Here is a 15,393-nt window from a genome sequence, read left to right on the forward strand (position 1 = left end):
TAGCTGATCCTTCAAACTTGCCTTGAACTATCTTGAACTGACTTTCCAATTGCTGAAGGGAAATCTCATTGTGTGTGACTAGTTTGCTGTTAGAAGACTTCCTGATGGAGGTGAGTACAAAAATAGGCAGAAATACTTTCAAGGGTTTTTTCAAAGACATGTGTTGACACCTTGTGACAGTTCTTCATCATCAGTGACCATATATCAAGCGAATTAGGAGGTGGGAAAGCACCTCCCCTTTAGACTCTCCCAAGTCCAATATTTGTTGTTTTAAGAAAATCAACCTGTATGACTTTTTGGCAAAGTCATAGAATCATAGCTTTGGAGCTGGAAGAGACCTTAGATGTCCTCTAATCCAATCCCTCATTTGATAGATGAGGAAATTGAGGCTTAGGGAAGTTGAACCAAGGTCATACAAATAATGGACTTCAGAGGCAGAATTTGAACCCAAATCCTTGGCTCAGAGTTATTGTTCTTTCTATTGAACCACACCACCTCCTTATGGCACAGTCTACAAACAATCTGAAAATTGAGATTGTTCGAGGATCTGGGGCTACCACAGCTGATAGGCCTGCAGTTCACATTCATTTCCAAATTAATAGTTCCACAATTTAAAAAGTGTTTTACACATTTGCCCAAATGAAAGACAATAAAGAAAAAAGAAAAGAAAGTAGAATTATCTTCTTTATAGAGGAAACTTGATCTCCCCAAAACTAGAGAACATGTAAGACTCTACCCACAGGGATTATGAGGGTCAACATGAAATTATGCTTTCACTTTCAGGTTAAGAAGCTAAATTCCCGGCAGCTAGGTGGCACAATGGATAGAGCACCGGCCCTGGAGTCAGGAAGACCTGAGTTCAAATCTGACCACAGACACTTAATTGCCTAGCTGTGTGACCTTGGGCACGTCACTTAACCACATTGCCTTAAATAAAAATAAAGAAGTTAAATTCCTTTGAATTGGTGGCTGTGGAATAGAAGGGAGATGTGGGAATTGTGGCTATCATAATCTCTTTCCTATATATATATATATATATGTGTGTGTGTGTGTGTGTGTGTGTGTGTGTGTGTGTGTGTGTATGTGTGTATGTGTGTGTGTGTGTGTGTGTGTTTGTAATTTTTTTACTGGAATTTATTTTTTCTTCCTTAATTTTGTCATTATTTATATAGAAATGCTGATTATTTCTGTAGGTTAATTGGTATGTTGCTACTTTATTGAAACTACTGTCTTGATTAGTTTTCTTGATTCTTCACTAAGGTTTTTAAAATGAATCATGCCACTAACAAATAGTTATCCTTAGAAGTCTATAAAGCCTCTGTTGGTTCTGGTCTCTGGTTTTTTCCCAACATTAATGTTAATACAAAACTAGGACTGGAACAGTTCCCTTTAGCATTTGTCTAATCCTTAATTGTGAATTTTCAACACTCAAATTTGAAGATTATCTTTGTGACACTGGACATGTCACTTAAAACTTGATGAACGCAATTAAGTTCCCATATTTATACAACAGAAATAGTAACAGAAAATCTGTTCCCTTGCTTGAGAGTTTGTTGTGAAGATTAAATGAGACACTGCATGTAAAAGTGTTTTTAAAACAAGAAGGTGCCAAATCAATGTATGGAATCATAATTACAATGTATCTACATTTTTCAGTATGTCTTATATAGTATTATTGTTGGTTTCTCTTCATGAGTGAAAATGCTTTATTTATTCAAATTTGAAGTCTTCATAAAACCATATTGAAGATTTTTTGTTCTATGAATTCCAACTCAAAAGATAATGGTGGGGGGCAGCTAGATGGTGCAGTGGATAGAGCACTGACCTTGGAGTCAGGAGTACCCGAGTTCAAATAAGGCCTCAGACACTTAATAATTACTTAGCTATATGGCCTTGGGCAAGTCACTTAACCCCATTTCCTTTCGGAAACAAAACAAAACAAAACAAAACCTAAAAAAAGATAATGGTATCTGTGTCTTTGTTTGCCTATGGCAAAGTAGGCTAAAAAAGCAGAACTCAATTTCTAACCATTTCCTCTCTGCACCCAACCACATAACCATGTTTATGAGAGAAAGCTGGAGTATCTAAGAACAGCACTGATGGCTAAAATTGTCCCTTCCTCACTCCCAATCCTACTGCTAAAAAATCTATTTCTATTTTGAGATTGGTTCCTAAACACTGAAGAGTTGTTACTTTACCTATTTTGAATAAATAATCCAAAACAGTAAGGAAATTACAGTCTTCAGTGTTCTCGATCATTGGATTATCACAATGACAAGTGGTATTTAAAAAGTCTTCATTTGTAACCACTTATTACTATCTGAATTTGATTCTCTCCCCTCACCCCCCTACAAATAAACAAGACACTTTATCTCTTGGCACCAGGCATTTTCTCTGGCTGTCCTCTGTGTCTCAGATGCTTTCCCTCCTCCATTCTGCCCATTGATCTCACCAGCTTCCTTTAATTGCCAACTAAAATCTCATCTTTTACAGGAAGACTTTTCCAAGCACTCTTAATTTTAATGTCTTCCCTACATTATTTCCTATTTATCATGTAAATAGCTTGCTTTATATATATAGATAGATACACACACACACACACACACGTTTCTCCTGTTAGACTATAAGCTCCTTGAGAACAGGGACTATCTTCTTGCCTCTTTTTATATTCCCAGTGCTTAGTACAATGCTGGCACAAAGTAGGAGTTGGATAAAATTTTTGATGAAGTATTGATTTAATGAAATTTTTAAAAAGCATAGAGCTAGGAAAAAACCTGGAAAAGTAACAGTCAATCCATCAGATTCTTTACAAGGCTATACTTGAACCATCTCAAAAGTTATGATAGAGCTAGTTTGGAGAAATGGAGAGTAGGATATTCTGACCTTTCAAAAACGTTTCTCCATTCTCCCTCCCATTTCCTTCCTTCTCAGTGGAAGCATGTTTTCCAAACAAAGATTCCATTTAGTTTGGAGAACTTAAGAAATGAACCTATATTTTATTCCATGGATCCCAAGATGCTAATTATTTAAAAAAAAGCCATGTAATTTCATATTTGAAGAGATAACTTAAAAGGATATGCTAATTTTGAACATCAAACCTATATAAGAGTTTTAACCACAAACAAAGCATAATACAGTTTGACACTTGATATTTTTATTTAAAATCTTTTCAGTTCCAAGCTGGTGATATTTGTTAGTCATAGAAGTCATCAAAATCATCAATAGAGGTGTTGTGGTTTCTAGGACGTAAAGCAGCTTCAATTTCAGAATTGCTATCATCAGATTCTCCCCAAAAAGCTAAGACAGAAAAACAAACAGCTATTTAACAATATTTCATCTTAGTCAAGGGAATAGATATTATCAAATATAGCATAGCAGACACAAACGATAGTAATTCAGGCTGCAGTGATAGACTTAAACATATATTCCCAAAAATCTCACTAAATTCTATCAGTAGGGCAAACCATTTGATACTTTTTTGGTTTGTTTGTTTTACAGTAGTAGAGAAGGATGGTCCTTTATATTTTATAAACTTATCTGTATATTATTGATATACTTATAATAGTTTTATTATTTTTCTCCATTAGAATGTAAGCCACTTGAAGGCAGGGTTGTTTTTCACCTTGCTATTGCACCAGTAACATCTTGCACAGTGCCTGGCCCAATGTTTGCTGAATTGAATTTAAAATAACATGGTTTTTTGACTCTCTTTGGTAAGAGTAAGGGTCACACATCCTTTTGAACTGTGTGAAAATGAAAGCAATCAAGGAGTAACTCTAAAATCTAAAAAACAGAATCTCCTTTAGGGAATAATATTCACTCCATACTGCTCCTTTCTTCCATTTTTCTCTGCTTTTTGATGAATTTAGTACTAATCATGTTTTTTTGTTTGTTTGTTTTTTAGGTTTTTTGCAAGGCAAATGGGGTTAAGTGGCTTGCCCAAGGCCACACAGCTAGGTAATTATTAAGTGTCTGAGACTGGATTTGAACCCAGGTACTCCTGACTCAAAGGCCAGTGCTTTATCCACTAAGCCACCTAGCCACCCCTAGTACTAATCATGTAAAGGGAATAGGAGGCAGGTAGGTTCTTTCAGGGGAAAGGTTATTCTAAGTTTTGTTTAGTATCATGCTCATTCTAAACTACTTCCTAAAACTTTACTAAATTCACTCCAGGTCATATTTGCTTGTTTATATGTCATCTAAGGTAGATTCCTGCTTGGTTGTCTTTGATAAATTTTTACTAGTCTGAAAATCTTGTTACTTATCTCAAAACTCAGAAATTAAAAGGAAAAAAAAACAAACCTCCTTTTCACTATATTTGGCTTCTTTCTTTTCCTGTCTCTTTGAGTTTCAATCTCTGAGCATTGAGATCTACCATCCTGAGGCTGTATCTGAAATCCTTAGTTTAAAATTTACCTAATTTTAATAGTCTACAGTGTAGTTTAAACAAGAAGATGGAAGTATTTAAACCATGTAAATCTTTGCCTCCCAGAATTCTGAATCCTATAGAATTTAGGATGCTTATAACACAAAAGATTCATTTGTCTTAAACAAAGTCATAAACACGTCATCTTTAACTAAAATTCTGATTTATATTTGTTTAATTTACAAATAGGTTAATTATATATGTATATTACATCAGATGCAATAGTTTTAGAAAATAGTTTTGGTTATTGGATAAAAAGACAAAATGAAAACATGTTCTTTAAATATATTTTTTGCTTACCTTTTGATTTTAAATTGGTTGTTACTTTCCTTTTGTTTTCATCCCTATAAAACAAAGTATTGGTGTAAGTACTGAAACAATAGCAACCAAAAATGTAGAGATTAATTAATGTTCATGAAAGAGAAGTTAGGGCAATATAAAAGATTTTTCCCAATAAGAAAATAATCAAAAGATTACAAAAAAAAGAAAACTACCACATTTCCTCTTTAGTAAAAAGTCATCTGATAGGTCTTATATCTTTGGTTGACAGGTTCCCAAATTATTTCCCATGCCTCTAAGTAAATCTGCTTCTAGAGTCTTTTATCTACTATGATGCATGAGCAGTTGTTCTATTCTTGCTTAAATGACTGCTCTCATGTCTAGAGTATCACAGATCCTTTGGAATCTAGAGTATCACGGATGCTTTTGAATCTTTCAAATAAGCTTCAATCATTTTGATCCTTTGTGTGCTGCATGTGTATTGTGAGGTTGGTATGAAATAAGCATGCGAGGGCAGTGATGTAGGGGAATTAATTGCCACCTTAACAATCTTGTGATAAGTAGAAAAAAACAAAGCTTCATCTCAATTTGTTTGTAAAGATAGAGTATGAAATATATGATATGACTATTTAAGATATTAGAATAAAAATAGAATAGAAAATACAAGTTGGAAATACTGCATTCAAAATAGGTCTGAGTCTCACAAAAGATTTTACAAGATAAATCCATAAATTTAGTTTAATTAAAAAAAGATTGATTTAAAACTAATGGAGAAAAATTACATTACAGAAATCTTAGAAGTTTCTATTTATCAAAATATTTTATATCTGTAGTTCAATATGGAATCTTTTAGAGAAAATACTTTATAAATTTACTTGTATAAGTGAATTTATACTAAGGTACAGAGTATTTACAAAGAAAATTAGCGCTTGTTTATTATCACTCTTAGTAGGTTTTCTACTTTTAATAAGTAAAAGTCTCCTCTACTTTATAAAGCACTGTTTAATTCTGTGAGATTGACTACAAAACCTGGGAAAGTCTCAAAATGAAAAGTTACAGTATGTGTATATTATTTGACCTTTTGACTTGTCTATTTAGATTTTTGCCAAATAACCTATTGTGAGGCTTTTGAACTATTTCCTTAAAATGGAATATATTGATTTGCAATCCAACTAAAACCCATAAAAGAGGGTACTCCCTTCATTAAATCTTGAATATTTTCTGCAATGCAGCTAAAGTTAAACATTTAGAATTTAAATTTCTTTGACAAAGAATTAGCTATTAACTAACTTTTTGACTTGGACTACATAAGTGTCAATATTAAATATTATAGGAGAAGACTCATGAGGCTCACTGATAAATAAACATTGCTCAAGAGCTCACTTTAGGTCACTGTTTACATTTTCATTTTCCATGATCAGGTAATGAGTCTTTTAATTAAACCCTAATGGGTCTCACTTGAAGACTTTTGACCTATGGCTACCATTTCCAGTCAGGAGAAACATGATTCATAGTGAACATTTGGGGTGGTGCTGACAGATTGCTGCTGCTCATACAATGGGTACCACAAGTGGCAGGACAAAAATAACTTTTAAAAATGACAGTATGCCAACTCATTATAACAACAAGGATAGATTATGGTAAAGACTTTATATTATTCAATAATTCATTAAACAAACATTTACTGTGTGCTCATTCTGTAAAAAAAAGACCTGCTCTAGATTTTGGGGGACTGAAGAGTTAACTACTTGCCCTTCAGAGGCATCCTATCTAGTTAGTTATAGAAAAAGTTGTATATTATGTGAAGCAAAATGTGATAAATGCCATGTAAGTGGTACAAATAGCAAGTGCTAGAGAAGTTCAGAAGTGGGAAAGAAGATTTCTACACTTGAAGAGGACAACATCTGGCCCTTTGAAAGACAGCTAAAATTTCCAAGGGTAAAAATGGAGTAATTCTAGGTGGGGGAGTGCATGAACTAATGCTATAAAAAACCATGAGGCTAAAAAGAAAAACAAAAATAACCACGAGGCTATAGGACTCTGTAGCACTGTGTGGTGCAATAGCAAAAACTCTGACTCTGACTCAGAGGACCTGAGATCAAATCCCACTTCTGGTGGTTCCTACCTCTGAGGCCTTAGGTCAGTCTTTAGGATAATCTATGACCCATGACTCATTTGATACAAGGTACTGTGAGGAAGATGGTTTCTTTCTAAAGATCTTTCAATAAATCATAAAAAAGAACATTAGTAAAGCTAACCTCATTTTCATAAGAACTGAACTTTTCAGTAGGCAGGGGGTGGAGGTAGGTGCCTAGTTATGATCCAAAATGTATTTTTTTTCCATTTACCAATCAGAAAAAATGAAATTCATCAGTGCCTTATCTATAGTCAGGTCTCAGTAAATATAGAATAAATGGATATTTTGTTTTTCATGATTCTGTTTTTAGCACATTTAATAAATAAATGCAGTGACAGCATACTACAGTTTCTACTTTACAGCTTTCCTAGTCAGCAAAATTTAAAAAAATGTCCTAAAATGTCAAATAAGTCACATAACTGATTGGAAAAACTCAAGTGCTGAGCCAGAACCAATGCAAATATTAAAATACTAATATTATCCATCCTTGATATCCCACATTACACAATCAGGCCCTAGAGGTAGTAGGCATTCCATGCAATTGTGCAAACATTCTAAGACCAATTTGCATTCCCACAGCATCTTGCACTTTACAAAGTATCTTCACATTTCACTGTCAGTAGGCAATGTAAGAACTATGCTTCTTTACAGGGACGAAGATGAAGAGTATGCTTGCAAAGGTGGGGTTTTGCCCCTGGTAACAAAGCTACACATGGTAGACTGAAACTTGACCTTCCAGTGCCGGGTCCAACTCTTTCTACCTAAGTCAGGCATATAAGGAGGATTTAAAATTCATGCTAGATTCAACATTAATTTTTAGGAAAACATTTCTGAAATTAACCTGAAATTAATAGGATGATATTCCATAAAGGAACTTGTATTTTTCACATCGCTTTCCCCCACCAAGCATACAACTAATGCACATGACATGTCATTCTTCAATCTGTATCCCACAGATCTTAAGAGTTCTCTGAAGCAGTTCAAAGCTTTTTCAACAAAGAAAACTTGTGACAGTGGACAAGCTGCCCATCCTGCAGGCCTCCTGGCCCCTGAATGTGGATGCAGCTCCAGAAGGGGCTGCTCTGTCTGCTCCTTGGTTCGGTTATGATGGTCATCAAAGTTAGTTTTAAGCACTAGGACCAGGAGAGGCAAATGGTCACAGCTTCCTGTTTGGTACACATCAACAAGGGCAGCAGGCCTGAAGTGTTTCCTCTTTCTAAGTCTCCCACAGTTTGAAATTTTGCTCATGCAATCCCAGGGGTTTAAAGATAAGAAGGAGGAGCTAGAGGAAGGGCAATCTCCTCTTTCTGGAGCTGTTGGTAACCGTGCAACCTCAGGGACAAAAATTGGGAAAAAAAAGTGAACATGCTGACAGGAACCTTTGCAACAACTCCTGTTTTTCCCTATGCTAGCCCAGCATGTGCCTGTGTCTTTTCCCCAAGTCCATTTCCTGCCAAAAATCCAACCTTTCCACTCAATATGATATCCCTTAATCCCCATCCTCCACCACTTTTTCTATTTATGTACTTGTTCTGTATTCCTTTCTCTTTATTTACTCCCTATACCAGGGGTCACCCCATGTGTGATGTGACAATGCCAGTAGAGTTTTCAAAGAAAAATCTTAATTTAAAATATTTTTCCCATTTACCAATCAGAAATATATATGTATATATATACACACATGTATATATGAACCAAAATACACATGTACTTACATGCATGTGCATACATATGAAGATATCTATATGTATATATATATACACACACACACATATATATATATATATATATATATATATATATATATATGGAGAGAGAGAGAGAGAGAGAGAGAGAGAGAGAGAGAGAGAGAGAGAGAGAATGTATAAATAGTAAAACTGAGTCCCTTGAGTGAACTAGAGAGGAAATCTGGAGCAAGGATTCCTCTTGGATATTCTTATCTGTAATTTTAGCCCTGTAAGTCTCTTACCTGTAGTGGACCCTAAAGGAAATAGGAGTGTTCTCAACCCACTTCAGTTCTACACACACTGAGGTGACCTGCCACGTTTAGTTCTGTATGCTCATCCTTCTCTCCTATAAGTCCACCTTCTTTTGCCTTGCCCTCAGAGTGCTTTTGGGGTTGTGGCAAGTCAACCAAAGGAGTTCTGTTGTTCCACAGGTCTACCTGCCTGGCTTCCTTCCTTCCTCATTCCCCTAATGCTATTTGGTTAATACTGGTAGAAAGTGTATAAAAAAATCATTTAACAAGATTTTACTTCAGCAATCAACTTAAGTTTTACTTTGAGTGAAGGGGTTCACTCACTGAAGAAAGTTTGTGGATTGCTTAATTGAGAGAATGGGGAGGCAATACAGATCTAGAAAGCTTTTCTTTGAGTGATGGAAATCAAAAATTTATTTAACTACTGTAGCAAATTTTTTGAAAAAAAGAAAAAAACTTGTGAAAGCATGCACAGTGAAAGAGAAAAGGTTTTAGGTCAAGGAATGTGGTGACAGTACTATAAAATCCCTAGAGTCATATTGGCTAATCTTTTATGAAGTTTGAAAGCAATGCATATATCTTGGAAAGCATTACTGCAACATAATTACACTATAGCAATCATGTTTCTTCCTTGAGCAAGTTTTACAGGTAACTATTTGACACTGAGATAACAGGTTCAAGATTATATACATATCTAGAATGAAAATACAAATCTCTTCAAAATTATCCATTTTGGGCAAAAACAAAATACAATACAACATCAAAACCTAAATCTAAAGGTTCTGCTTTTTTGGTAGCTGAACAAAAGACATTTTTCTCTGTCTGATTAAAGACTTGATAAATGCAAAGTCTGTTATTATTCTATTCAAACATGAATAGTCCATGTTGATATGATACTATATCAGGGTAAGTGTATTGGAGGGGCAGCAGGGACTTGAAACGAGAAAATTTGGGGTATTAGCTCTGCCACTAATTTAGCTAAGTAAACTTGGACAAGTAACTACAAAATAGAGATAGGAATATTTTTAGATATTTTATTTTTCACTCAGTGTTTACATTTTCTCCAATTTTTACATTTACTTAAAAAAATTCTTTTTGAACTCCAAATTTTTTATTTCCCTCCCTTGCTTTCCCCTTCCCTGAGACAATAAGCAATTTGAAATATGTATTTTCAATCATACAAACATATTACCAATTAGTCATGTTGTATAAGAAAGACATAGATCCAAAGGTGGAAAAACATTAAGAAAAATCACAGAAAGTGAAAATTAGTTTGTTTCAATCTACATTTGGATTCCATTTTTTTTGGAAAGCTTTTTTTTCTCTGAAAGGCAGATAGCATTTTTAAAATCATTAATCCTTGGGAATTGACTTAGATCATTCAACTGCTGAGAACAGCTAAGTCACTGTACAATAATGCTGTTATTGTATACAATGTTCTCCTGGTTCTGTTTATTTCACTTTGTCGTAGTTCATATAAATCTTTCCAGGTTTTTCTGTCTGCTCATTATTTCTTAAGGCACAATAATATTACATTAGAACCATATACCACAACTTGTTCAGGCACTCCCCAAATGATGGGCATCCCCTCAATTTCCAATTCTTTGCCATTATGAAAAGGGCTACTATGAATATTTTTGCATAAATGGGTTCTCCCCCTTTTTATCTTGATAAGAATATTTATACTAAATTCACTGAGTCAGGACTAAATAAAACAATGGAAATGAGGTTCTTTTCACCATAAAGACTAAACATTTTATGCATCATTTTATAAATATGGCATAATTAATGCATAACAAAGGATCTCTTTGTATTGAGTAGTTGGATAAAACCAATTATTTTCCCTAACTTTTGTAGCTAGAGGTATCTCCTGTGAACTATACTGACATGGAAAACTACTAGTAATTAAAACATTTAAATTCATTAATTGAGAAGCCATGAAACATTCATGAATATTACTTTGTAATTTTTTTAAAGCAATATAATCTTTCCAGTAGAAAAGATTCATGGGGAAAATGCTTTCATTCTTTAGGAGTAGCCAGTAAATAGAAACAAAAATGGGGCCAAATTATCAGTCAGTGAGTCAATAAGAATAAGTGATTATGATATATTAGTCAGTATTCTAAGTACTAGGAATATAAAAGAAAGGCAAACTATCCATCAGCTAAAGATGCAGAACTATTATTTGATTGGACCACATGCTCATCTCCTTGCAGGATATTTTAAAGACACTTGATAAGCTAAAGACCACCCAGAGACGTAAAAAGCGAAGGACCTTGATCATGAGATTATATTGAAGGAATGGGGGATGTTATTGTGGAGAAGACTCCAGGGGGGGAATGAGAGCTATCCTGAAGTATTTAAAGGGTTAACATGTGGAATAGAGATTAGATTTATTAAGTGTAGGTCCAGATGGCAAAACTGAAAACAGCTAGCAGAAGTAGCAAAGAGGTAAAACTGAGTTTGATGTAGGTCTTTCCAACAATAGAGCAGTCCAAAAGTGGAATGGGCTGACTCAGGAGGTTACATCAGAGGCCATCAAGCAAGCCCTGAACTTGTTGGGCATGATGTGACAGAAATTCTTTTTCAAGTAGGAATTGGACTGAATTCAATTCTAGTCTCAAAGAAGCTCCAACTCTGAGCATCTTTGATCAACAAAAAGATAATTTAAGTACTTTTCTTGCTACTGTAGTTGAAATCAGAAATTGTATTTGCCTTTCTAAAAACTTATCACGGGGCAGCTAGGTGGCGCAGTGGATAAAGCACCGGCCCTGGAGTCAGGAGTACCTGGGGTCAAATCCGGTCTCAAACACTTAATAATTACATAGCTGTGTGGCCTTGGTCAAACCACTTAACCCCATTTGCCTTGCAAAAACCTAAAAAACAAAAACAAAAACAAAACTTATCACCAGAAGAAAATAACAATGACTGAACGAAAAGATCTAAGAGTGAAGTAACAGTAGTTGAAGTTTCATCTGTGGGAAATTTGTGGTGTCTATTTAATCAAGAAGTTGCTTGAAAAGGAACAAAAATACTTGGTTTAGTCTGTTCTTGGTAGGGTAAGTTAAAAGGATGAAGAGTGGGAATGGCAGGACTAGATAAAGAAAGTACTACATTAAAAAAAAGAAAGTACCACATAAATGTGCCTTTGAGTAAAGAGGGTAAAGTTCAGGTCAGAAGTGATTGTTGCTGACTGTTGATAGAAAGTGAAGTCTTCATTTATAAACGTGTATATACTGACTTGGGCATGTATAGATGAGACTGTTCTCTTTCACAAAAAGAAGAAATGGTCATCTGCCTTTCTTACTTTCTCCCCCACATTCCTTTAAAAAACTGCTTTAGGACAATAAAATTAGTAGATTTAACTAGCAGAAGTCTGGTAGGGGACATCCCATGGGAAGATCGCTATACTTTGCACTATAAATCTTTGATGCTAAGGGCCTTAGGAATAAGAGGTCCTAAAGAATCTCCTTTAAAAAATGAAATGCCTGAGAAGGGAATACATCATAAGCCATTGTCAGTTAACATCTTATTTTTCAATTAATACCTTAGTTGACTTGCAGGTGACAGCAAGAAAACAGCCTAGGCAGCTAAATGTCTTTTTCCCTCAACTGAGAAGATGGGTTGTGAGAAAAAAGTAGGACAAAACCCCCATATTTTGTTAATTTAACAAAATTTTCTAGGGCAGGCTCTGGCCATACCATTCAAAATCATCTCAATCCCAAAAGAAAGATATTCTGAACAAATAAGAATAATTATAGCTAAATTCTCAGAAGAAGGGGACAAAACTTACTTCTCCATCCCAAAAATCTACAAATAGGAGAATGAGTAAACCCTCATAGAGGTAAAAACAAGAGATCTATGTTACTTCTGCTAGTCTGGTGAAGGGTTATGAAGCAGGGAGTTGGGATATTGGAGAAGATAAAAAGTACACTGTCAAAATGAGAAGACACCTTAGTTGTGACATTAAGGACTGGAGGAAGGTGGGACAAACCTGGAACTTTTCAAGAATTGTTTAAACACTGTTTCAGGTGCTGTGAGATGTGAATGGAACTAAGGCTATAGAAGTTAGAAAGGAAAGAGAAAACATAGGCTATCATGAAGGAAAAAAGAGGTAAATTTGTAGTAGAGAAGACATTTAAAGAGAATATCAGTGAGGGGTTGAAAATTACTTAGATTTCCTTCTTCAAAAGTCATGATAATATAGACAAATGTTGAGTAGAAATCTACGAATGGAGGTATTTAGAAAGGTATCTCACCTTGAAATCAGGATGATTATACTATAACGGCCCGCTAAAGACAGAGAAGGGGAGCAGGGAAGAAAGAACAGACCTTTTGATTTCCTGAGATCTTTTCTAGCTCTATACATTATAAGAAGGCACACTTATAAGGGCAGCTAGGTGGCACAGTGGATAGGGCACCAGCCCTGGAATCAGGAGGACATGAGTTCAAATCTGACCTCAGACACTTAATAATCACCCAGCTGTGTGACTTTGAGCAAGTCACCTAACCCCAATGCCTTAAATTAAAAAAAAAAGAAGGCACACAATGCTGTAGGATGGAAAATGGATTTACATCTATTATGTCTATAATGAATAAGCCAGGGAATGGAAATATTCTGAGGTGTTAGAAGTACATCTTTCTTCCAATTTCTTTACTTACCTCTTGAATTTTTCATATACATATGCATGTGTTTGGTAAATAGGAAGTTATGGCAAATAGCGATTACAAATTTCACAAGGTCAAGACCATGTATGTCTTTGTGTATCTCACATAGGTTAGCATAGTGCTTTGCATAATGAGCACCCGTTCTGGGGATAGCCTTCCAACCTACATCCACAAAATGGCAAATATCTAAAGTTCAAGGCTCTCTTTGGGGCTGCACTCCTAAAACTTGGCTTTGAAGCAAAGGCATTAACTGAAATGGCCTAGTAAGAATAGTAACAAATCTCTTGCTTACAAACCTGCAGTGTACTTTCTTACAAATATGGTTCTGGTGCTGTCCTTTGAGATTGAGCTCTAGGGAATATACTGACAATGGAGCAGTATAAGTCTATGAAAAACAAGCTGACATTGTCCTAGTGTTAAAGCTATTGCTAATTGCATCATACTGATGAGTAGCTCACAAGTCAAAGATGGAAGGTTTGAGGGGAAAGACCATACTGAAGATTGGTCCATTGAGTGACAGGTTAGGATGCATAAGAATGTCTCATCCTGCTGCCAGATAAGTACTGCCTGGCATTGGGGGGTGCACTGTGGTTTCTCACTGATATGGGAGGAAGAGAAACCAAGGAAGGTCTGTGAGGGAAGGTCAAAATGTCCATTGAGAGACAGGTTGGTATATACATGGAAGTCACATTTTGTCACTAGATAGTACATGTTGATGCTTGCCTGAAGTTGATGATGCACCATGGTTCCTCGATGATATGAAAAGAAGCAAAACCAATTTAAGACCAAGAAACTCCTGCAGCAGCCAAACCATCTCCAATAGAACTGTTTCCTTTAAATCAGGTCCTGGGATAGGCAAATAAGAAAGATATCTTGCACAGCATATCCCTCACTATAATAAACATAATTGTGCAAGTCATGCCTCCAATTATTTAGTTGGTTAATACGGTCCTCTTTGATATCAAAGGATTAGTAGTGGCGGACATTGTCCTGGATCTGCTCCTCCTCTCAGCTCAAATCTACTCCAAACCTAGAATCTTCGGGCCTGTTTTCTTCAGCTCCATTTAAGTGGAAAGTGAGAAATCTCCTTCTCCACACTATACTTTGGATGATGCACAAGGGAAAAGCTGAAGTATAATTCCCTCTCAAGAGTTAGGTTATTCCTTCACAGAAGGCTTTCTTCATGACTGTTATGGACGATTATCTTTTAGGATTCTGTAGGACTGACTAGCTTGCCTTTCATCATGAATATATGTGATTCCTCAGTCATTTCATTTCTTCAAAATGATTCAGTAACTTTTTTTGTATTTCCACAAGGAACAGTGAAATGGAAATGTTTCTTTACCTGACTTTGCAATCTGTAGAAAGTCCACCTAGGAGGTGAGCTACTCACCCTTTATAAGATTTTTTTAAAAAGGCTTCAAAATCGGTAAGGAGCTCACCTTTTATAAGATGTAAATGTAACTACCTAAATCTGAATAGGAAAAAAACTTTAACAATCTCACTGTTTCCACCTGCTCAGCATTTTTCTAATTTCATCAAGTGGATTGGGGTAACTCAAGGGACTTAGGGATTTGGGATGTCCTGATCAATAAACCTTGCCCCCAATCCCAGCACACTTCTACACAATACTTTAAGTATTCAATAAATATCTGCTAAATGCTGAATGGAAGGATTTTTTTTTATTACTGTTCATTTCAGAATTGAACCTGTACCCTTCATTTCATTAGAATGATCACCAAATAAATGAATTACTGACCAGAGTGTCAAGGGAATAGAATTCTTGCCAAGAAAAAATCCTTTTCATGGGTTGGCAACTTCCGTGAGGATGGACATCTTTGGTGAGGAATAAAGTGTGTTGTAGTAGTGTAATAGTTGGCAGTTTTAATTTTCTTCTTGAAGTTG

General features: G+C 35.4%; 1 protein-coding gene across 3 annotated transcripts in view; it reads right to left on the reverse strand.

Moving 5' to 3' along the window:
* Window positions 1–3,137: 3,137 nt before the first annotated feature.
* The window catches only part of LOC141504386 (centrosomal protein kizuna-like), a 163,075-nt gene continuing 150,819 nt past the window's right edge, over window positions 3,138–15,393 (reverse strand). For all 3 annotated transcript variants that reach the window (XM_074209341.1, XM_074209339.1, XM_074209340.1), the window contains 2 exons: window positions 4,727–4,770; window positions 3,138–3,297 (listed from right to left, as the gene is read on the reverse strand). In XM_074209341.1, coding sequence (XP_074065442.1) covers window positions 3,194–3,297; window positions 4,727–4,770 — 148 coding nt within the window. In that variant the 3' untranslated portion in view covers window positions 3,138–3,193. The remainder of the gene's footprint in view (window positions 3,298–4,726; window positions 4,771–15,393) is intronic.

Source organism: Macrotis lagotis, chromosome 1 (genome assembly GCF_037893015.1).
Source record: "Macrotis lagotis isolate mMagLag1 chromosome 1, bilby.v1.9.chrom.fasta, whole genome shotgun sequence".
Classification (NCBI taxonomy): domain Eukaryota; kingdom Metazoa; phylum Chordata; class Mammalia; order Peramelemorphia; family Peramelidae; genus Macrotis; species Macrotis lagotis.